The sequence below is a fragment of the Ursus maritimus genome (assembly GCF_017311325.1).
Source record: "Ursus maritimus isolate PB19 chromosome X unlocalized genomic scaffold, ASM1731132v1 scaffold_X1, whole genome shotgun sequence".
In the NCBI taxonomy this organism is placed as follows: domain Eukaryota; kingdom Metazoa; phylum Chordata; class Mammalia; order Carnivora; family Ursidae; genus Ursus; species Ursus maritimus.
In genome coordinates, this window is record NW_024423319.1 from 97,948,197 (window position 1) to 97,971,713 (window position 23,517).

The 23,517-nt window shown below is 37.1% G+C and overlaps 1 protein-coding gene across 1 annotated transcript in view; it reads left to right on the plus strand.

Annotated features, from left to right (window-relative positions):
• Positions 1 to 23,517, plus strand: part of DMD (dystrophin) — a 1,667,815-nt gene that overhangs the window by 1,045,548 nt on the left and 598,750 nt on the right. Inside the window, exon 49 of the mRNA XM_040633145.1 lies at positions 7,442 to 7,674. Within this exon, the coding sequence (XP_040489079.1) occupies positions 7,442 to 7,674 (233 nt within the window). The remainder of the gene's footprint in view (positions 1 to 7,441; positions 7,675 to 23,517) is intronic.

The window sequence follows — 23,517 nt, forward strand, 5'->3', positions numbered from 1 at the left end:
TATATATATATATACACATACATATATATATATTAGGAAAAGAAGAGAGGGGGAAAATCGAAAAAGCCTTTGATCAGTGGTACTGAATCAGAGGCAAATTTCCTCCCCTCAGGGGACATTTAATCATGTCTGGAAACATGACTGTTTGTCACAACTGGGAAGGTGCTCTGGCCAAGGATACTGATAAACATCCTGCAGTGCTCCTGACAACAACACACACCAAAGAATTATCCAGACCAAAATGTCAGTAGTGCTAAGGTTGAGAAACCTAAGTTTTTACTGAATGCAGGTGGGAAAAATTTATATAATGTGACTTATAGAAGGGCCCTTAGAAGATGCAAACTGAGAAAAGAAAAGGCAAGGGTTATTTCTGTCTTCAAATTAGGGAAAGAAGAATACATGTTTAGGTGAAGTCAGATTGGAGTTATTTCTCAAGAATAATATTGAATTTGGGGGAGGAAGTCAGATGCACTTCATCGCTATAACCCATGTTTTTATGGCTCCTTCAAGGTGATTTCTCCCCAGCTAGATGGGATATTAGATGTATTCTGTGGGTACTATATATTTTAAACTGCAGCTCTTGGAGCCAAAAGTATTTGAGTAGTTAGTAATTTTTTATATTGAATGGGGCATGTATAAAAAGTATCAGATGACCAGATCATTTTTAGAAATATGTGTCCTGGTTGATCACATTGTCTTCACATTGTCACTTGTTAATGTGAGATATGGAGCAAGTATTACCTTCCTGTGAAATGAGAATACCTACACCTGAGTATTGTTGGGTAAAAATTAAATAAAATGGGGCTTATAAATAACCTTGCCTGGCACATAAGAAACACTGAGTAAATGATAGTAGTCATAGTGTAGGTGGTAATCTTTCTTCCTTCCCAGTAGCAGCAATAGTTCTCACTTGGATTGTATTCTTAGTAGCAGGAAAGAATCGGTTAAAAATGATAAAGTAGCATTACTGAGCTTTAAAAGTCTAGGGCTTCCACATCTAACAATTTTTTTTTCATAAAATCCAGAAATACAGGTGGGTAACATGAATCCTTGAGTTCTGATTCTCTAGTACAGTATCCCATGGATAGCACATGCTCTTATGGTGCTAAATGTAAATAATTGATGATAGTTGAGTCGTCACCTATTTTATTTCTTCTTTAGGGTAAGAAAGAATATAGACAAAAGTAAATGTTTATGGATTTGTAACATTTATTTCTAATTTTCCACCTATACATGCAAATGACAACTATTTAGAGCGAAGAAGTGAGGTTCTTCCTCCCCCACGCACAATAGATTTTCTTTTTTAGTCCATGCATGATTCCTAACTTTGTTTACATGTACTCTCCAACTCTTACATATTTCATTAAGCCACAGGCCATTCTTTCAAATATTCAAAAAGAAAAGTATTCCCCAATGTTGTTTACATGGAGAACAGTTACTTTAGCTATTGGTGATATGCAAGGAGCTAAACAATCTCTCCTATAACTGATAGTATGAAACAGTAAGGCAGTCTGGCCACCTATACAGAATGGTACTTTTAGATATTTTTGCTAGTTTGAGTCCAGTAATTTATCAGTCAGTCGACTGACTTTTCACTTACAAAAGTAAAGAAAACAAAAACATTACCCGCGTTCACACAACAAAGCAAGGAGTAGAATATGTGCTTCTTGCTTTTTTCCCAACAAAAGGAGACCTGTGAATTACAGAAAAACCACGTGTGAACACTTCAAAGGAAGTATGCCAAACACATTGTGTGTGTGTTTTTTAAAAGATTTAGTAGCTCCTTTAAAGATCTAAGTACAGCTGTTAGTCTGACTAATCATGTACCCCTGAAACCAATTAAATTTGTCGACTAGAGAAATATTCTTCAAACGCTTTTGAAAAAATGAGAGTTGCCTCCTAAAGCCAACACCTTTTAATTAACAAAATATTCAGAGAAAAGCTGTGGTTTGCAATAGTTTGTTACACCTACTGTTATTCATGCTACTATTCCGGTGTGCCAAACTCAATTCCTTCCAGCTATTTTGAGCTTGAGTTTCTGTCTGCTTAACTATGGAAAGAAAACATAGTTCTTAGTAGGGATTTTTAATTGTCTAACAAATGCATGCTACAGTCACCAATAGTCAGACAGTACAGGCTCCGTGTGTTGTGTATACATCTCTCTATACAGACATATACACGTATATACGATATGTATATCTCTGGCTTAATGATACACATTGTAATACACATGGTTCTAGCATGGACTGGTTAAGCAGGAAAGACAGCAGAATGTATTGCTGGAAAGACAGTTAATCGTGTGACATCATAAGAACTCTTTTCTGTTGTGACCCCATCCTGGAAGAGATACTTTCCCCAACGTGCTTGAGATGAATAACCTTGGCCTCCATAGTGGTTTGGGAGGCTGAGATCTGAAGGAGCCATTCTCAGGGCCAACTCCTTGTGACCCTGGACAGTGACTGGAGGCAAGGGGCAGACATCCAGGCTAGCATATCAGACTGTGGGGTGTTAAATGGGGCACAGAGGAAGGGGTACCTGCTGGCTGGAGGGGAAACCATTTCCCATGCTCCTTAGGGAGAACCTGGAAACTCATCCCACAAGTTCAGGTGTAAGATTCTGTATAGTCATTTATGTATCCTAACTCCTTACCTAATTGGAATTATGAGTTGAGAGAATTCTCAACAAATTCTCCTTCCATCTTTTAAATTATGGAGTTATCGGAAAACTCTGGGAGGACTAAATATCCTTGCCTGATGCTTAGAGTCAAGATTCTGTTGCTCAGTCTGGGAAAACCCACTGGAACTGCCCACTTACAGATCTGGCCAGCCCACACTTTACCTAATGAAGTGATTTGCTTATGATTCTAGTAGCATGACAGTGGAAAAGAAGGGACCTTGTTTTTTTTTTCTTTTTAGATAAAAGTAAAGGCATCTGAAAATGCAGTATGAGTCAATATGGTATATATAATAAAATGACATATTCTCAAGACCTCAGCAGTTCTCCTTTGAAACATCTTGCTTAATAAAAAAAAAATAATAAGAAGAAAAATACCTGCACAGATCTAGAGACAAGTCTTTTTTTTTTTTTTTTAGGAAAAATGAAATATATTTTTTAAAGATTTTATTTATTTATTTGACAGAGAGAGAGATAGCCAGCGAGAGAGGGAACACAAGCAGTGGGAGTGGGAGAGGGAGAAGCAGGCTTCCAGCGAAGGAACCTGATGTGGGGCTCGATCCCAGAACGCCGGGATCACGCCCTGAGCCGAAGACAGACGCTTAACCACTGTGCCACACAGGCGCCCCGAAAAATGAAATATTTTAACTAGCATTCTAGATAGAATTGGTCCTAATAAAATATGAACTAAATGGAAATTAGTTTCTTTCTACTTTATGTTATAGCATTTATTTCTCTACTCTTCAAGACCCAAAGTTTCTGAATTTAGAAATCATCTCTCAGTTACTATCAATTACTACCCTCTAGCCACTAGACAAACAAAAACCTAATAATGGTATAAGATTTGTTCATAGGGATTAGATTTAAGTAGTAAAATGTTTAAGACTTGAAGTGTTTAGGACCCCAAAGAATAGTTTAATTCTATACCTCATGGAGACTTTTTGGTTATAGACTTATCTTGGCTCTCCATAAATCACAGAAATGTAGATTTGGGATTTGAAAAGAAAATGGAATATTTGGAGAAGGGAGAAGAGAGTTTGTGTAGAAGAGCATAAAAGTGGGAAATGCCCAGTGCTAATTGGAGAATATGGAATATAAGGTTTTGGGAGGGGGAATGGGAAGAATGGAAGGAGAAGAGGCTGAAATGAATTCTAGTTCAAAGAGCCCAGAATGGCATGCTAATTTAAAAAATCAGTAGCCAGTAAACCTTGAGCAGCAAAAGAAAAAGGAGAAGAAAACTCACACACATACTATACCTGCTGGCGGAAGGATACTAGAAGACTTACATATATGAATTCATAAAATACTTAGAACAATTTCATGAGATTGGTACTGTTTTCCCATTATATAGGTGAATACTCTGAAGTTCACGGAAGTTCAGTTTATCAAGGCAGGATATAATCCCTTACTTCAAAATCCTGTAATCTCATCCAAGGTTGTATATCGAGGAAATGTTAATGCCAGCTGTCTGGGAGAGAAGTACTATTATAATTGCCCTTTTACAGAGGAGTAAATTGAGATTTGGAGAGCTTAAGTAACCTGCCTAGGGTTACCCAGCTAAGCAATGGCAGAGTGAGGATTGAAATCCAACAGTCTGATCCTAGATAGTTTGTTTTATACTCTGCTTCTTGTTCCAATGTTCCTTCCCGCTTTCTACCTCCCTTGATAGAAAAGTGAGGAACAAAAAATTAATTGGTTCTATTTTCTCTCTTCTGTATTTGACCTTCCATTGTCTGCCCCAAGCGGTGGCTCTTTCTCTATTAGTTTCTTGTTCTGAGAATAGTTAAAATGACCTCAACAGTAAGAGCCTAGGAATATTCTGTGTTCTAGTCTTTGAGAAACCATCCTTTGAGATTGTTGTCTTTTAGGGCTCCCCGTGGGTAGAAGGCCTCTAAGTGTACTCAAAAGCTTACTGTGCATAGATTTATTTTTTAGATTCATTATTCAGAGGACATCAGTTGAGTGCCTACTGTATTCCAGTACCTGTGCAAGGTGTAGGGGCTAGAGCAGTGAGCAAAACGTACCTTGTTCTCCCCTCCCTTTCCCACTGCTTTAGAGATGTTTTCAGATGTTGAGTGCTGGGGGAGAGTTGACCAGCAATGAAGGGCCTGACTGGTCCATGAATGAGATCACCTGCCCATGACTGGTGCACCCATGGCTACCTTGCTGACCTTTCAGTCTCCCCGTAAATCTGTTTCAGCCAACTTTGTATTTGGTGCTACTTCTTTCTTTTTCCTCATTGGAGAACTTTGTGGTATTATCATTCCGATGTTACTTGTCTGTACTTTTTAGTCATCCTGAATCATTCTCTGTTGTTCAGTCTCTGGCCCCAGCCTTTCTTTTCAAGAGACTTTTTTCAAAACAGTTGAAATCTGATAATTCTCTGTATTCTCATCTTTGACTGCATTGAAATTTAAGATGACATGACCGTTTCCACTTCATTAGGCACTTCTTTGTTGGTCAGAAGTAAATCTAGAGAAAAAAAAATCTTCCTGCTCTCCTTTGAGGGTCAAATTTTCAATAAGTCAAGCTAAAAAGAAATAAAGGAAAGAAAAGAAAAGAAAACATTGCCTGACGCCTCCCAAAACTTTGAAATCATCCCAAAGTACTGTATGTTACCTCAGTATCTGTTGTGTGTCTATTTTAAGAACAATTTGTCCATATTTTCTAGTCAGCCAGGCATTCAGCAGTTAGCTCTCACAGTGATGTTTTAATTTAGCTCTTTTTTTTATCCTCACCCATGCATCCTCTTCAGGGATTCAGCTTCTCTCTTGGAATCCCTTTTAAGATTTTTAGATCCTGTTGGCCCCCATGCTTCCAACTAGGAGTGTTGGATCACAAGATGCTATTTCTGCTGCAGATTATATGTCATTCTTTCTAGAAAGAGCCTCAGAGTAGTGAGAGAAATTCAAGAAACAGTTTCTTCTTTTTCTCCTCAGTATCGTTGTTGTTCAGTCATTATTTCTTGGCATTAGTTTTTATTCTACCTGACACCCTACCTTTTTTCTTTCTGTCTGTCTTGTTCAAGATTATTTCTCCCAGCCATAGGAAACCCTCGTCCCCGAGAAGCTTGAGAGACAGGAGGCACCCTTCCATTTCCCTCATCATCTTCTCTCACAAAAAGACAACCTTAAAAGTGCAGAAAGTAATACAACCATGAAAAGTGATTTATTGCTACCTCAGAATGGAATGCCCACATTAGCACACTCTTCTCATGTTCTAGAATATTTCCCTTCTTGTCCATGGCTCTCAGGTCTCCCGTTGAGATGTCCTTTGCAGCTTTCTCTCAAAGCTTCCCTTCTAAACTATGTAGTCCACTATTTCTTTGCTACTGCTCTCCTGGATGTAGTAGGCTTCAGAGACTCTGGACTTTATTTTATTTTATTTTTTAAAATAATTTTTTATTATGTTAGTCACCATACAGTACATCCTTAGTTTTTGATGTAGTGTTCCATGAATCATTGTTTGTGTATAACACCCAGTGCTCCATGCAGTACAATGCCCTCCTTAATACCCATCACCGGCCTCTGGACTTTAAACCAGATGAGGCATTCTGTTCCCCTCATCACTCACCTTCCTAAATTACCCAGCTGTTTGTTGGTATTTAATATCAATTCACACTAGCAAGCTCAGCGCTCTTTAGTAAATAAAGGGCCACACACAGACCTTTGAGATTTTCCCAAATATTTCGTCTATTTCTACCCCTTATCTCCAACTTCTCATTATATTCATTCATCACTGTATTTCATTTTTATCAGGTGTTTATAAACATAGTGATACCTAACATTATTACCTACCAGTGTCAGAAACTGTGCTAATACTGTTATTTTCTGGCACTGTTCTATGTGCATTTCATATATTAGTCATGGAATCTGCACAACTTCCCCTATAACATTCACTCTGTTCTTGTCCCTTCTTTACTGAGGAAAAAACCTGAAGCTTAGAGAAGTTAAGTAATGTAACCAAGGTCACACTGCTCCTGGGACAGAGAAAAGGATTCTCTCCTAGGTGTTTTTACTCAGGAATTTTGGATCTTAACCATTACCACGTGCCATCTTATACTATAGTGTTCCACACTATTAATATTTATTTAATATTTCTTAATAACGTAGAAATAGTGTTTCATATCCAAGTAGAAAAACTTTTTTAGGTCTGATTTTCCAACAGTAATGTAGCTTGGGTTTTCTCCACTGCCAGTCACTTTGTGCCCAGTCTGAAAGAAAAGGAAAAAAAATATGAGACTCTATTCCCAATATAAAATACAGAGCAAAGACAAAAACATTTCACTGGCTTTGATTTCCCTAGGGTCCACCTCCAAAGTAATTTACTTCCTGTTCAAGGAAATAAGATCTAGCCAAACTTGACTTTTGCTTTTTTTTTTCCTTGAATGAGAAAAAATAAGTAAAACTTTCTCACCTGGTAAGGTCTGAATACTTTTTTCTTTACCATATTCCACAGTCTGTGTAATTGTTATTTGAGAAGGACTATTTAAATTAAGTTGTCCAGCCATTAGAATCAGCAAAATCATTTTTGAAAGATTGTTAAATGTGTACTAATGAAAAGTTTGAGTCCTTGAATTACCCTGTCATGTAGTACTGTGTAAAGTATTCACGTTGTTGGAGAAAAATTAATAACATAATAAATAATACTTTGGCTCAAATTGTACTTTAATTAAGCTTGTTCTATTGTTCCTGAAATTGGCTTCTTTGCTGTGTTCCTAATTTTTCTTTTTTTTCTTTTTTTCTTTTTGCAAAAAAAAAAAATTTAGCTCCTAGTCAGACTGTAACTCTGGTGACACAAGCCGCAGTTACCAAGGAAACTGCCGTCTCCAAACTAGAAATGCCATCTTCCTTGCTGTTGGAGGTACCTGCTCTGGCAGATTTCAACCGAGCTTGGACAGAACTTACCGACTGGCTGTCTCTGCTTGATCGAGTTATACAATCACAGAGGGTGATGGTGGGTGATCTTGAAGACATCAACGAGATGATCGTCAAGCAGAAGGTATGGGGAAAATGATAAGACCTGGTTGAGATTTTTCGTTAAAGTGAAGATTGTCCACATGTCAGTTCACTCTCCCTAGACCACATTCCCACAAGTTTGTAGGCAGCTTTTCTCTGTCAGCAACACACTATCTCTACTCTCTGTAGCCTAAGTATGATCAAGAAAAAAAATAATGCAATTATCTAAACCCATAAATTAAAACGGAATGATACAAGAAAAAAACCATAAAGCTTATAATTACAGTTGGCTTAATTAAATTCACTAAACAACTAGTATTTAAAAAATCCACTTAATATCAAATAAGTAGTTAAACTGAGCTGTTTACATTTAAACTGTTTGTTTTGGCATCCTGCAGCCATAAAATATTACAGAATCAAATATAATAATCTAGGAATTGGTTGTTCACTCTTCTGAGTTGTCTGTGCCAATTTTCCTCCTATGATGATGAATATCATTGAAAGTTAGCTGTAAATTTTTAGAAAAGAAAAGTACCAAACATAATATATTTTTAAATACCTTAGATCTTAATATTGGTATTTATGCAATGCTATAGTCAAATAAACATGTTTTTAATACAAAGATTGCATTTATCAGCCTCTTGGAATCCATTCCACAAAATCGTGGCATCAGTTAGAAACATAGGAATACATTGATATAAATCTGGTTGACCTAGCTAAAACAAATGCACTGTGTATCTTTTATATTTCCAAACGAATAAGAAAAATTGTTTTGAAATATTTATGTGTTGTAGTTATTTCACTGCTAAATGATTTTCAAATCTTTTCTACGGAAGTAATAAATTGCCTTGAAGGTATTTAGTTGTTACAGAACTACTTTTTTTTAAAAAAGCAGGAGTAAGGCAGACAGATTTCTTTGTAAAATGAACTTTAGCAATTCAGTAGGAATAAAAATAAGTGGATAGTAAGCAATCTGCATTTCAAGTACCTTGATTTGAGACCCAGGAGACATGAATTAAGTGTTCTTTGTCATTTGCAAATGACACGATTGTGGTCAACTCATTCTGTGGATCTTGGTTTCCTCTTCTGGGCACAGGATACACAGGTTCACATTCTTATTCACCACATAGTGATAGACATGTGTTTATGTAAGGATATGTAACTATTATATAAATAGGTATAATTTGTTTCACTGCTCCTTTAGAACAAGTATTAGTAGGTACATTCTTCAGCAGAAGCCACTGAGATGTCATACCCCTAGAAAGTAGCAGAGCAAAGTTTCAAATCCAAGTCTGTTTGGTTTTTAAGCCTACATATTCTTACTTATTACATGTATTGCTTGCCAGTATTAATGTAAATGTGGCTACCATTTGGTGATATATATGTTTTTATATATATAGTCTGTGCCAGACACAGTGCTAAGCATTTACAGTTTCACTGAGCTGATACATGCAGAAATAAGAGATTATGTTCTTGCACAGTATCATATCAAATTGTGCTAATACTTCCAAGACTATTACTAACCAGAGGAGAAAATATGTTACAGTGTTTAAAAACAAGGTCTTTGGAGTTAGATGGTCTGGGTTCAAAGCTTGGCTCCTCTAAAACAGTTGTAGACCTTTGGCATGTTATTCAGCCTCCCTGAACCTGAGTTTATCTGTACAACGTGAATGATGATACTATCTTTGCCTTATAGGTTGTCATAAGGATTGCATTAGGTAGAAAACGAAAAATGCTTCCCATCCTGCCTTGCTTACTGAAAGTACTCAACTAGTGTTCGTAATTAATATTAGAGTATAAATGTGCCTGCTCACAGCATTTGTAGCATGCAAACTGTTTGTCATATAATAATATTACATGAAAATAAGAGCTCGTTTCCACATCTGCACCCCATTCTGCCACTGGCATTACGGCCTCCTGTAAAAGCCACTGGGTATTAGAGGGGGAGAGGAAGTCCCCACCCCTTTGTGATCCTAGCCTTTAGGATCTGCTTTAGAATCCACCTGCTCAGTAGTCTTCAGAAAAATAAGATTGTCTTTTTCTGAAAAATAAGGCTGTCTTTTTCTGAAATGACTACTAATTTGATACCTCTTCAAAATGATAGTCTTAAAGATAGGTCCAAAATTCAGAGAAGTTCAAGTGCCATACCGAGGGTCACAGGGTCACAGAAAGCCAGGAATTTTTAAATGCCATATATCTATCTACTATCTATATATGGCATTGTATATATTGTATGCTTCCCACCCTGCCTTGCTTACTGAAAGCAAGTAAGCAAGAGATGACGACTCTATCTCATATGTATATATATACATATATATGTATATATATGTGTGTGTGTATATATATGTATATATGTATATCATAGATATACATGTAATTTTTATATGAGATAGAGTTATGTATATCATATCTGTATATATAGTATATATGTAAGCATTATATATATGCAAAATTTCCCTTCTCTTGCTGAATAGTGGAGTGCTTTTCCTGCTTCTTCCTCTCATATTAAAAAAATGATTTATAAAGTATCAGTTCTTCCCTTTTAGAGCTTTCTATCACTAAATGGTCAGTAAAATGACCCAAGTAAACATTAAACAAGTGTGTTGGGGGGGACAAAAAAAAGAGATAAGTTTGGGGAAGTATTTATTATAATATCAAGGAATAAACACTTTTCTCTGGGTAAAGTTTTAAACAAAACAATCCTAACTTTAATATTTGAAGTGTGAAAAATGAAGTAATATTCTGAAAGGACTTTATAAACTGCAAAACACTATCAATGCCTATTTATTCATATGCTTATTTAACAAATTTTTATTGAGCTACTACTAAGTGCCTAGGAAGTACAGAGTTGGACAAGATATAAATGCACAGATTAAAGCAGGTGAAGGAAAGACAGCAATAATAGCACTGTGATAGAAATCAATTACAGGATAATACCTAGAACATATTTAACACTATATGCTAGTCACTTTTAAGTACTTCACATGGATTACTTATTGCTCACAACACTGTGAGACTGATAGTAAAGCACAGTGAGGTTAAATAACTTGCCCAAGGTCAAGAGGTAAAGAGACAGCAGTAGAATTTGAACTCAGGCAGTCTGATTTCAGGGTCCCCACTGTAGTTTTCTACCTCCCTGGGCATGTTTAGGGGCTGCTCTAGAACCTCACTCCAGGAAGCGGGCATCTGACTAAGCCAGGGAAGAAAATGGAGGTCAGAAAAAAATTCTGGAAGAGGCTAAAACTTAAGCCAAGTATTAAAAAACAAGTTGGAAATAATCAGGTAGATAAAACGAAAAGGTGATTCTGGAGAAGAAACAAACTCTGCATTTTGCTGAGGTGGAAAACAATGTAGTATGTTATATAAATTGTGATTCCATATGGCTGAAATTAAGGGAGTGAGGAAGAAATTGATTAACTTGAATAGAGAGGGATGGGGCTACGAAATGGGGATCTTTCCTTGCTAGAACAAGGAGTTTTGATTATGGCCTGCAGGCAGTGGCAATGCTTGAAGTATTTTAAACAAAAAGGTAAAATCATCAGATGTAGTTTGTTAACTATCAATAGGGTTTTCTGGATGTAAGCAACAGAAACATCCTCTGATTAAATCAAGCAGAAAGTGAATGTACCGGAACTGGCATGAATGTAGCGGGAAAAGGCTTAGAAAAAGAAAAAGTACCTGACCACATCTGGGCATCTAGTTCTTAGTAACTACTCCAGGCTGTCTCTGAAATCCTCTTTTTTCTGCGTGCTGTTTAACTGTTCAGAATACAAAGTCCCGGAAGAGGGAGGCCAGTTGACCTTGCTTGGGTCACAGATGCATCTCTTAGCTAGAAGAGAGCAGAGAACTGTGCTTTAAAACCATCTCCTTCCAAAACTCCTCACAGTGAGGGAGGGCCTGTTCCCCTCCAAAGAAATTGGGGGTCTGTTGAAAATAGAAAGGGGAAAAGATACTGAGCAGCCAATAAGCAATAAATATCCCCTGAACTCAGGCAAGAATATGTAGAACAGGATGAAGGATGGCACAAATAAAGGGAATTTATAGGAGGTGATGATGGGCTCTAAGCAATATGCTTATCTATTTCAACTTTGCTATATGGAGACCTGAAATAAAGACCATTTATGCCTCAGGACCTTAAATTTAAGTTTGACCCTTGCACATACTGGTTCTCAATAAATGTTGATTGCTTGATGGATAATGTGAATGAAATGTGATACAATAGCTTTATTTTTAAAAGAGATTGAAATTTGGAATTTTAATTGTAGCTACAAAGCATCGTAAGTTACGTAAGAGGTTGTAACAACATTTTATGAATCTAGGAGAACTTAGTTTTGAACTTAGGAAGTTCAGATCAAACCTTAGACATACAGTGATTGAATTATTGTTCCCAGTAAGGGAAGAAGGATCAGACATTTGAATAAGTTAGCTCTTCATAATTCTAGACCTTGAATTCAAAATCATGTAATTTATATTAAGCTTCTGTTCTCCTTTCACATAAGTTATTTAAGTTCTTAGTTTAGAAAACTGGGTTGCCACTATTTTGAAAAAAAAGCAATTTTTACTGAAAAAAAGTAAATTTTACTAAGTGAATTAAGCAAAAAAAAAATAGAAATTGAAATGACAACTTTAATTTTTTTTGAAGTTTATAAAATGCAGCCATTTAAAAAATTAAGCAACTTGCCTGCTTAACTTTAGAGAGTAAAAATATACTATTATATTGTAGAGGAATAGGGATGCAAAATATGCAAGTTAAATCTTTAAAAGTAAAACATACATGAAGCTCCAAGTTGATTTCCTAACATTGTGAATTAATAACAGAGTGTGATTTGTAATTTATAGTTTCATATCAAAAAAGTCTGATTTTTAAAAATGCTCTTTTTATTTCATCATATGTTTAAGTAAAATTAAAACAAAATTGTTTTAACAATTATTCACAGTTTTACTGACATAATCTATCAAATGAAGGGGAAATACGTCTAGAGTTTTTCACTGAAAATATGACCATTAGGGAAAGGAAGGAGGGAAAGACAAAGGAAGAGGGGAAGGGAAGAGGGATGGAAGGAAGGAAGGAAAGTTAGGAAAAAAGAGAGAGGGAGGACAGGAGAAATGGAAGAAGGGATGGAAGGTGGGAGGGAGAGAGAGGTTAGGGAGGTAAGAGAGGTGGATGGCAAATTTGAGGAGAGCTTTGGGGCAGTGAAGAACTGTGTTGCTATCAAGAGATGGGATTTAGGTGGCTGTATGATATCATTATTTTTTATACTGCTGGTATCTGATTGCCTATGCTAAATAAATTATAGTCTTTTTCAAGTCATTTTGGCCAGGTGTTCAGGGTAATTCACCACTAAATCTAAACCACGGGTACTGTATTGAGTAAAGAATTGAATCGGCAAAGGAGTTTTATCCAGTGATAAGACCTCTCCAGGTTGGGGTTGAGAAAAATTGGCCAATCTGGACAAGATGATAATAGCATTGTTCCAGATTCATTTTTAACTACACATTACAACTCTACCTGAGAGATTTCATTATCCAAAAATTGAATAAGCAGTTTCACTAGGTACAGTCTATATTTAAATGGAAAATAATTACTTGGATGTGTTTAATTTTTTTTATTGTTAAGGTCAAAGTCTTTAATAAAAGTTCCATGATTATTTTTTGAACTCTGGCTGTATCTACACAAAGAGCAATTGAGTGGGTCTGGAATTATTCTGATTAGAACTTTCAGTGAAAAAAATTCAGCCACAATCTTAGGACAAAAGAACTTGTCTAGCATGGACCTAGAAGGATTGGTGAAACAGTGTGTGTGGGGGGGAAAGGCTTTGTTTAAACTAAAAACAAAACAAAACAGAACATTTCTTGGTGTTACTGTGTTGCCATGAGCATAGAAACAAAGTGGATGTTGCAAATAGTTTCCCTTATTCAACAAATGAGAAAAGTTACAGACAATACAGGTAATTGGTCTAAGGTGATTTAGTGAATGTAATTGCCCTAATGTAAATCCAGACCTCTTGTGAATAATGTTTCTTACTCCTTTTCCTTTTTCTATGACCCCCCCCCCCCCATTTCTTAAGCATCTCTTCATTTCTCCACCAAAGTTAAAACAAAACAAGCTATGCACAGTTTATTTCCACGGGTATCCAAGGGACTTCACAAGTTGTAGGACAGTCATCTTAGGGTGAGGGGATGGATTATTCTGGTTTTTTTTTTCTTTTAACAAACAACCATCCAGCCCTCATCATCTCATCTTTGTACTGCTATACAACCTTGCATAAGAAACACCATTCCAGAGGGTGACGTCTTTCCATATATCAAAGGTGTGTGTTATATTCTACGAAGAATAATGTCATAATATGTTTGGCTGAGGATATTTGCAAATTTGGTACTGCAATTATCTTCTGACAAATGTACATGTCTCCTGTAGAAAGCTCATAATTGTGTGAATCACTACTCCACATGCACACAATTTTCTTTCCCTACCTAATGAGAGCCAAATTCACTATTATCTTCACTGAAAGGTGTAAGGATAAGTCAGTGTCAACAATTTGACTTAGATTATACTCTCTGGTCATGATAAAATAAACTCCCCTTAAAGACAAAGGTCATAAAGTTGCAAACACAAAAAAATCCTGTTCTTGAAGTGTCATAGTAACCTTTTTATGAAAAGTGATACCATACGCTTTTTGGCTTAAAGATAAACATAAGTTTTACTAAGCTACATATTTCAAAGTCCGTGAATGGAAATGCATATCTTAATACATTTCAATTCAATTCACTGTAAAATTTTCTGTCAAAACCTTATCGAGTAAAACTGAACCATGATATTTACATGAATTCTGATAAAAGCCAGTATACTGCGTTTTCAGTAAAATACCAGTGGGATTCTGATAAGGAAGTTTATGTTTGTCATTGTTTTTAAATAGTGAATTCTGTTTGAAAATTTCCTTGCTTGGGTCTAAATAAATCCTTGATATGAAATGGCTTTTATTATTTTCATAAAAATACCTAAAATATGCGATCTTCTCTGTTTTAGGAGAAAGCAAGCTACCAAATTCAATGTCTTTTGATCTTTTTTGAAAGCTATATAATGTTATTATATTCTGAATGCTATTACCTGCTTTGGGGGCTTTTCATTTCACCATGATTTTGGGTCCTTGAAGTCTATAATTGAAGTTGTGGCGTGCAGTAATGTAAGTTCCTCTTACTGTTGCACTTGATGTTAGGGTAATGGTAGGTAATGTTAATGTTAGATGCATGGTTCTTTCTTCATTCATTCCTCAGTTCAACAAATTGTCTTTGAAAACCCATGTTGAAAAGCATGCTAAAGACAGGTAGGGAACTATTAGGAAATGATGTTGGAAAGAGATAGTGGGGTAAGAGCTTGGATTTAAATTTGATTTCCTGTGTCTGTTAGTGAATAATTGAGATTAAGATAAAACAATGCCCACACATAACTGCTAGTAAGTGTTTCTGTACATTTATCCACACTTTTCTCTGTATGATTACTTGCATTAATGTCATAAATGTATATATATATAATTAACATACATATGAGGTAGATATTTTTAGTAGTTTGCAATGAAAAAATACTATGAATATTTTTTGTCTCTCAAATGCCTGCTTTGAGACCAGAGTTACAATGTCATGCAGATTCATCAGAGATATAGTGACTAACTTTAAAGGGGTTTTGGTGTAAGACTAAGTATTCATTCTTCTGTTATTTATTGAACACTTGCTGGTGAAAGACATCAGCATTATCTGTTCCTGGGGATTAAAAATAAAAAGAATAGGCAGAGAGAGGAAGATGGTGAAGTAAGAGGACCTTAGGCTTGCCTCATCCCATGAACACCACTAGATAATTATTGAATCATCCTAAATAACCCCAGAAATCAACCTGAAGACTGACAAAACAAACTCTAGAACTAAAGTGAGAGGAGGCCACATTGAAGAAGGTAGGAAGTACAGAGAGGTGGCTTAGGGGACAAAGGAATCGCAGCTGGTGAGGAGGGGAGGGAGTAGTGGTCACAGAGAAGGGAGAGAGAGGGGAGCACACAGGGGAATGCACAAGGAGAATGTTTCCTCATTGACACTGGCTTAGAAAGTGAGAGGGGCTGAATTCCCTGAGTTCTTACAGCCAGTGGGACTTAAAGCCTAGAGTTTTAAAGGTCAGGGGACCTGGCTGGATAAGGATAGAGCCTTAAGGGCACTGTGCTACTCTTGGAGAGAATTCAGGCAAACAGCAAGGATGCATACAGCATGGAAACCAGATCCAAAGAGTGCCTGGGGCACACAGTGGGGACTCTGTGCCCACTCTTCGTAAAGCGTGTCCCTGAGAGGCAGCGTTCCTGGAGATGCCTCTCCTGGAATAAATGAGGTAGCCAGTGCCATTTTCTTCCTCATCCCTGCAGCATAAACACAGAGTCACCTGCTGAAAGCAGCACAGTGCCAGCACTGGCTACTGAATTTGCTTATACTAAGTCCCCACCCCCCTGCTCTCTGGTGAAACTGCCCTACTCAGCCACACTAGCCTCAGACCCAGTGTGGTGGGTCCCTCCTCCAGAAGACCAGCTCAAACCCCTTCCCACACCACATCTCTCAATCAGAGAGTTTTACAGGGTCTCAGTTCTGATGGAGGTGATGGCAGGTCTCATTTCACAGGCAGACCAGAGCACACCTAGTTAAAATTCACCACATTCAGGCCAAGGACCAAACACAGGAGCTAGATCTTTGAAAAAAGTTAATAAAATTGATAAACCTCTAGTAGACTTATCAAAAAGTAAAGAGAAAGGATCCAAATGAAATCACAAATGAGAGAGGAGAAATACCAACCAACCCTACAGCAATACAAACAATGATAAGAATATTACAAAAAACTATATGTCAACAAGTTGAACAACCTGGAAGAAATGGATAAATTCCTACAAACATATAAATTATCTAAACTGAAACAGGAAGAAATAGAAAACTTGAACAGACAAAGAAATTGATTCAGTAATCAAAAAACTCCAACAAACAAAAGTCTAAGATCAGATGGTTTCACAGGTGACTTCTACCAAACATTTAAAGGGTTAATACCTATTCTTCTCAAACTCTTCCAAAAAACAGAAAAGGAAGGAAAACTTCCAAATTTCATTCTATGAGGCAAAAATTACCCTGATACCAAAACCGAATAAAGACACCACTGAAAAAGAGAACCACAGACCAATATCTCTGATGAGTATAGATGCAAAAATCCTCAACAAAATATTAGCAAACCAAATCCAACAATACATTAAAAAAAAAAAAACATTCACGACAACCACGTGGGATTTATTTCTGGGTTGTAAGGGTGGTTCAATAGTCAAAAATCAATCAATGTGATACATCATGTTAATTTAAAAAAAGGGTAGAAACCATATGATCTTTTCAATAGATGCAGAAAAAGCATTTGATAAAGTACAACATCCATTCATGGTAAAAACCCTCAACAAAGTAGCTTTAGAAAGAACATATCAACATCATAAAGGCCATCTATGAAAAACCCACAGCTAATATTATCGCCAATGGGGAAAAACTGAGAGCTTTTCCTCTATGGTTGGGAACAAGACAGGGATGTCCACTCTCACCACTTTTATTCAACATACTATTGGAAGTCCTAGCTATAGCAATCAGACAACACAAAGAAATGAAAGGCATCCAGGGGTGCCTGGGTGGCTCAGTTAGTTAAGCATGTGACTCTTGATTTTGGCTCAGGTCATGATCTCAGGATTCTGAGATTGAGCCCTGCATCGGGCTTTACACTGGGTGTGGAACCTGCTTAAGATTCTCTCTCTCTCTCTCTCTCTCTCTCTCTCTCTCTCTCTCTCTCTCTCTCTCTCTCTTCCCCTCTCTAAGAAAAAGCTTCCAAATCAGCAAGGAAGAAGTAAAACTTCAACTGTTTGCAAATGGTATGATATTACATAAAGAAAACCCAAAAGACTCCACCAAAAAATGGCTAAATGAATTCAGTAAAGTCACAGGATACAAAATCAACATACAGAAATCTGTTGCATTTCAGTACACCAATAATGAAGTGGCAGAAAGAGAAATTAATAAATTAATCTCATTTATAGTTGCAGTAGAAACATAAGATACCTAGAAATAAACCTAACCAAAGAGGTGAAAGACTTGTACTCTGAAAACTATCAAATGCTGATGAAAGGAATTAAATACAATACAGAGAAATAGACATTCCATATTCATGGATTGGAATAACAAATATTTTAAAATATACTACCCGAAGCAATCTACACATTTGATGCAATCCCTAACACAACACCAACAGCATTTTTCACAGAGCTAGAACAAACAATCCTAAAATTTGTATGGTACCACAAAAAACCCGAATAGCCAAAGCCATCTTGAAAAGTAATAGCAAAGCTGGAGGCATCACAATTCCAGACTCCAAGTTATACTACAAAGCTGTAGTAATCTAAACAGTATGGTACTGGCACAAAAATAGACAGAGATCAATAGAACAGAATAAAAAACCTAGAAATGAACCCACAACTGTATGCTCAATCTTCAGTGAAGCAGGAAAGCACATCCAATGGGAAAGAAGCAGTCTCTTCAACAAATGGTGTTGGGAAAACGGTAGCAACATGCAAAAGAATGAGACTGGACCACTTCCACCATACACAAAAATAAATTCAAAATGGATTAAAGACCTAAATATGAGACCTGAAATCAGAAAATCTGGTAAGAGAACCAGGCAGTAAGTTCTTTGACATGGGCCATAGCAACTTCTTTCTAGATATGTCCCCTGAGGCAAGGGAAACAAAAGCAAAAATAAACTATTGGAGCTTCACTCAAACAGTTTGTTCATGGAGAAGGAAACATTCAACAAAACTAAAAGGCAACCTACAGAATGGGAGAAGTTGCAAATGACATACCAGACAAAGGGTTAAGTATCCAAAGTCTATAAATAACTTATACAACTCAACACCCAAAAAACCAAATAATCTAATTAAAAAGTGGGCAGAAGATATGACTAGACATTTCTCCAAAGAAGACATTCAACTGACTAATAGACACATGAAAAGGTACTCAATAAAAATACTAATTCAAAGGGATACATGCACCCCAATGTTTATAGCAGCATTATCTACAATAGCTGAACTATGGAAGCAGCCCAAATGACCATTGGCTGATGAATGGATAAAATGTATGTATATTTGTATATGTATGTATGTATATGTACCCTCACAATGGAATATGATTCAGCCATAAAGAAGAATGTAATCTTGCCATTTGCAATGACACAGATGGAACTAGAGAATACTATGCTAAGTGAAGTAAGTCAGAGAAAGCAAATACCGTATGACTTCACTCATATGTGGAATTTAAGAAACACAACAAAAGAGCAAAGGGAAAACAGAGAGAAGCAAACCAGGAAACAGACTCTTAACTAGAGAACAAATTGATGGTTACCAGAGGGGAAGTGGTTGGGGGATAGGTTAAATAGATGATAGGGATTAAGGAGTCCACTTGTGATGAGCTCAGGGTGATGTATGAAAGTGCAGAATCACTGTACTACACACCTGAAACTGATATTACAGTGTATGTTAACTAACTGGAATTTAAAAACTTAAAATATAAAAAACTATGTAAGTTCCAATTTTAGAGTATATATTCTGTGAGGAAAACATAAAAGGCAAAGGGAGGTAATTGCAAGAAAAAAAATGCTAAGGTGATTTTAATCATATATATTAGAATGAATGAATGAATCATTTATTTCCTCCTTCTCAATACATGCCTGCCTCTCTCATAGAGAAGAAATTAAGCTAGACTTCTCTTTCCACGTGTCTTGTTAATTTTTATCCAATAACCTGGGGATGAATATTTATTTTTGCATAATATGGTCTAATGTTTTTGATTTTCGTAATCCAAGTTAATTGATCAGTAAATTTCCAAGGTGATCATAGCTGCATTGTTTCTGAAGTAGAAGCACTGGAATTTGACTATAGTCTTGTGATGTTTTATGAATTAACTAAAAATAATACTAGGGTTTCTAGAGTAATGTGAGTCAATTATTTATTAGATTTATAAAAATAACAGAGTATAATTTTAGTAATTCACAAATCCTTCCCAGTTCCCTTATCTTTATGTTTTGCATTCTGTGTAAACAAGTAGCATCATATTCAAGAATTATGTATTTCTTATAATTTATTCAGGGAAAGGCTCTTCTGTATGATTTATGCCAAGAATAGAAATGCTTTGATTTACCTGACATATTCTACTTTCAAACAGAATAAACTTTGTAATGATAGACTTTACCCTCCCCCCCCCAAGTGATTTAATCTATGTTCAGCTCTTGGATTATTTTTAAACCTTCCAACTAGAAATAAGAAAAAGTAAAGCCATGGGCAAAGTTTGGTGCACAAGTATATAGATAAATCTCTTAAGACAGTGGAGAGAAGAGAATAATTTACACTTAACTCCTTCATGCTTTCTTCCCTCCTAAACCTGAAAGAACAAGATCATGGTGAGAGGGAAAATAATCCGTAGCAAGTCTGTTGAGGCTAAGCTTTTCTGTCATGTCACATTATATGAAAATCATAAAAAGCTGCCGCGGAGAGAACCATAACTGTCCCTTGAGAAATTTGACATAAAAATCAAACCACCACTTTACTACACTTTCCCGAGTTCGATTTTATTTTTTTTTAAGTTATATAATAGGTGTTAGGCACTACAAGAAGACAGTTATTGGGAGCAGATAAAGGCAGATGGAAAGAATGTAAGCAGGCAAGAAGCTATATATAATGAGATTTTACAGTAAAAGTGTTCTCTCAATCAAAATGAGGGTGCATTTTATTTTTAACGTCGGGAACTTTTTAGATGAGAATGGTGCAACCATTTGCAGGTGTGAGTTCTAACCAAATCCAATTATGAAGGAACCACACCAGTGACTTAGGGTTCCTTCAGAGTCCTTCGAGTTGATTGTAATGATTAGAAATGGAGAGTTGACTGGTTTGGCAGAGCAGTGAAGCTTTTGAAATCTATCCCTGCCTGCTCTGTGAAATTTGTGTTGATAACTTCAATCTATACTGGTCTTTTTAATCAGTGATTCACTGCAAAATTATTTTGTCCATTAACCATATATTTTCTTGTAAAGCTGTTTCTGTTGTCTTAAACTTCTTTTTTAAAACATTTATTGTCATTTGGCCTTTTACATTTTTACTTGTTAACCCTTGAGAGGAATTTAAATTTAAATTTAAATTTTCTTAAAGGCAGGCATAGTATTCTAGTATAGACATACTAGGTGCTTTAGAAACTATTGTTTATTTTATCTTCATGGGTGACTAGTTTTATTTAGCATGTAAAATTTAACATTCTGTTATAGAGGCATATGCATTCTTTATTTTAACTTTAAATGCAGCATGGTTTCTGTTTGGTTTTGGTCAGTGAGGAATGAAAGGTTTCTGGAAATTAAATTTACTACATCAAACAAAAGCAGTTATAATTTTAGACTGTAAGAATTTTAAAAATTAAGGGATCTTTTTTTTCCGCCCAATTAATACTGATAGGACTGGGTTTGGCTATTATATATGACAAAATCCTCATTACAATAGCTTATCCATATAGGAGGTTTTCTCACACAGCAACACCTCCAGAATTCTTTGTTCCAGGATAGGTCCAGCAGCCTCAAAAATCATGTGTCTCAACTCCTTCTTGAATCATCCCCAGCCAGCCTTAACATGTGGCTTCCATTCCTTCCTGTGGTGTCAAGATGGCTACACAACCTCTACTCTGTTTTTAAAATGGAAAGAGAGGAAACGGGGAGAGTAAATGCATGTGTCAGGTGTCGGCTTATGTTTACAAGGAAAACAAAAACTTTTCTGTCCTCCACGCATAAAATAGATCTGCTTCCAGGGCACCGAAGCAAAATGTGTCATATCACCACACCTAGCTTCAAGAGATACATACTCTTCCTCTTCAGACTTAAGGACTTTTAATTAGATAAAAATGATGTGATCGTTTTCCTGTTTTAGTTTTCTCCTCACAGAGATGGCAGGGAGGTGTGAATGTGAGAGAATAACCCTAGCGTTAATGTGTAGTAGTAGACATCACTGATGTTACTTTACGATCGCACCATACAAAGGTCACTGAAAACAATGTAAATTAAGAGGGAAAATGAATGCATTGTGTTTATACTCCCTCCTCTATTCTCAGGGAGTACCTTCCTAATTAACCATGTGTTGTCTATAATTCTTTAAATCTGCACTGTCCAGTATTGTAACTAGTAGCTATATGTGGCTATTTAAACTGTAATTAAATTTGAGGTGCTACCTCTTCTGTCCTCCCAGGTGTGTGAATGGGAGAGTCCCGGGGGGTCCCTGCAAGTTCAGGGTCCCTGTGAGTCCAGGTTCCTGGGAGTCTGGGTTCTCATGCGTCCCAGGTCCGAGCGATCTGAGGGCAGGGGCCGGTTGCTCCAGTGGCACCCAGGATACACTGGCCGCACTGGCGAAGGGAGCAGGAGGGGGCCTTCTTGCCGAAAGATGAGGAAGCCCGATGGGAGGATCATGCTTCTGGGGCACGTGAACCTGGATAAGAGTGGGTAAGATGTCATCACTGCTGCAAAGGTACATGGAATGGCAGTTCCCGGACAGGGTCAGCATGGTGAGTGGTACTTTCTACCTGAAGCGGCGGCGCTCCTACAACATCTCCATCTGGAACACCACAGATTTTCATGGTCCTCCTGTCCTCTGCCTAGGAAGATTCTAGCATTTGTTACAAAGGTAGAGAGAAGGCAGGCCAGCTCCAGATTTCCAGATCCACAGAGTGACACAGTGGGGACCTCCCTGGGTTTTCTTTTTGCCTCATTTATCCCAGACTTAGAGCTGAAGAAGCCAGAAATTCAGAAACGCCAAACAGCATAGGCAAACCAAAATGAAAAGCTGTTCTTTCACCGAAGGATCGGGAAACAGGTAGCTCTAGTGCGACAAACCTTTTAGACAGTAATTGTTGTACCCCAGCCAAACACTCAGAAAGAACTGAAGCACCCACATCCCCACCATCAACGGCTTGTAGGAGCTGGAGCTCTCAACCCCTCCAGGTGGTAATGGGCCCTCCGACTTTGTGATGCCAGTGGAGGCGGCATGGTGAGTTTGGGCTTCTGCCTGCCTCCACCTCTCAGGAAAGAGGAAGTACCTGCCCCAGCTCCTTCAGCCCCTGCTGGGATGAAGGAGCCGGCTTAAATGGAAGATTTAATTAAGATCCTGTGCTTCATAGCCCAGGCCAGAAATGTCCAGGTTTCAATAAAAAAACCCATTCATCATACAAGAACCAGGAAGATATCCAACTGAGTCAAAAAAAGACAATCACTAGATGCCAGATCAGAGCTGACAGAGACAAGGTTGAGTTACCTGACAAGGACTTTAAAGCAGCCATCCTAAGACTGCTTCAGTGAACAATCATGAACACTTAAACAAATGATAAAAAAAAAAAAAAGTTGCCTCAGCAGAAACAGATTTAAAGAAGATCCAAATGGAAATTTCTGAACTGAAAAAAAATGCAATAACCAAAATAAAGGACTCAGTGGGTGGACTTGACAGCCAAGTGGGGGGGAGAGAGAAGAAGAAACTGTGAATTGGAAGATAGAACAATGAACACTAGCCAACCTGATAAATACAGAGAGAAAATAGATGGAGATGACCAGAACCTCAGGGACCTGTGGGACAGAAGATCCAATACTGTGCCATCACAGTTCTGAAAGAAGAGGAGTAAGGTTGGGGCTAACAAAGTCCTAGAAGAAATAATGGCCAAGAACTTCCCAAGTTTGGCCAGAGACATAAAGCTGCAGATTTCAGAAGCTGAGAGAACCCCCAAACGGGGTAAACTGAAAGAGATCTTTGTCAAGACACATCATAATTAA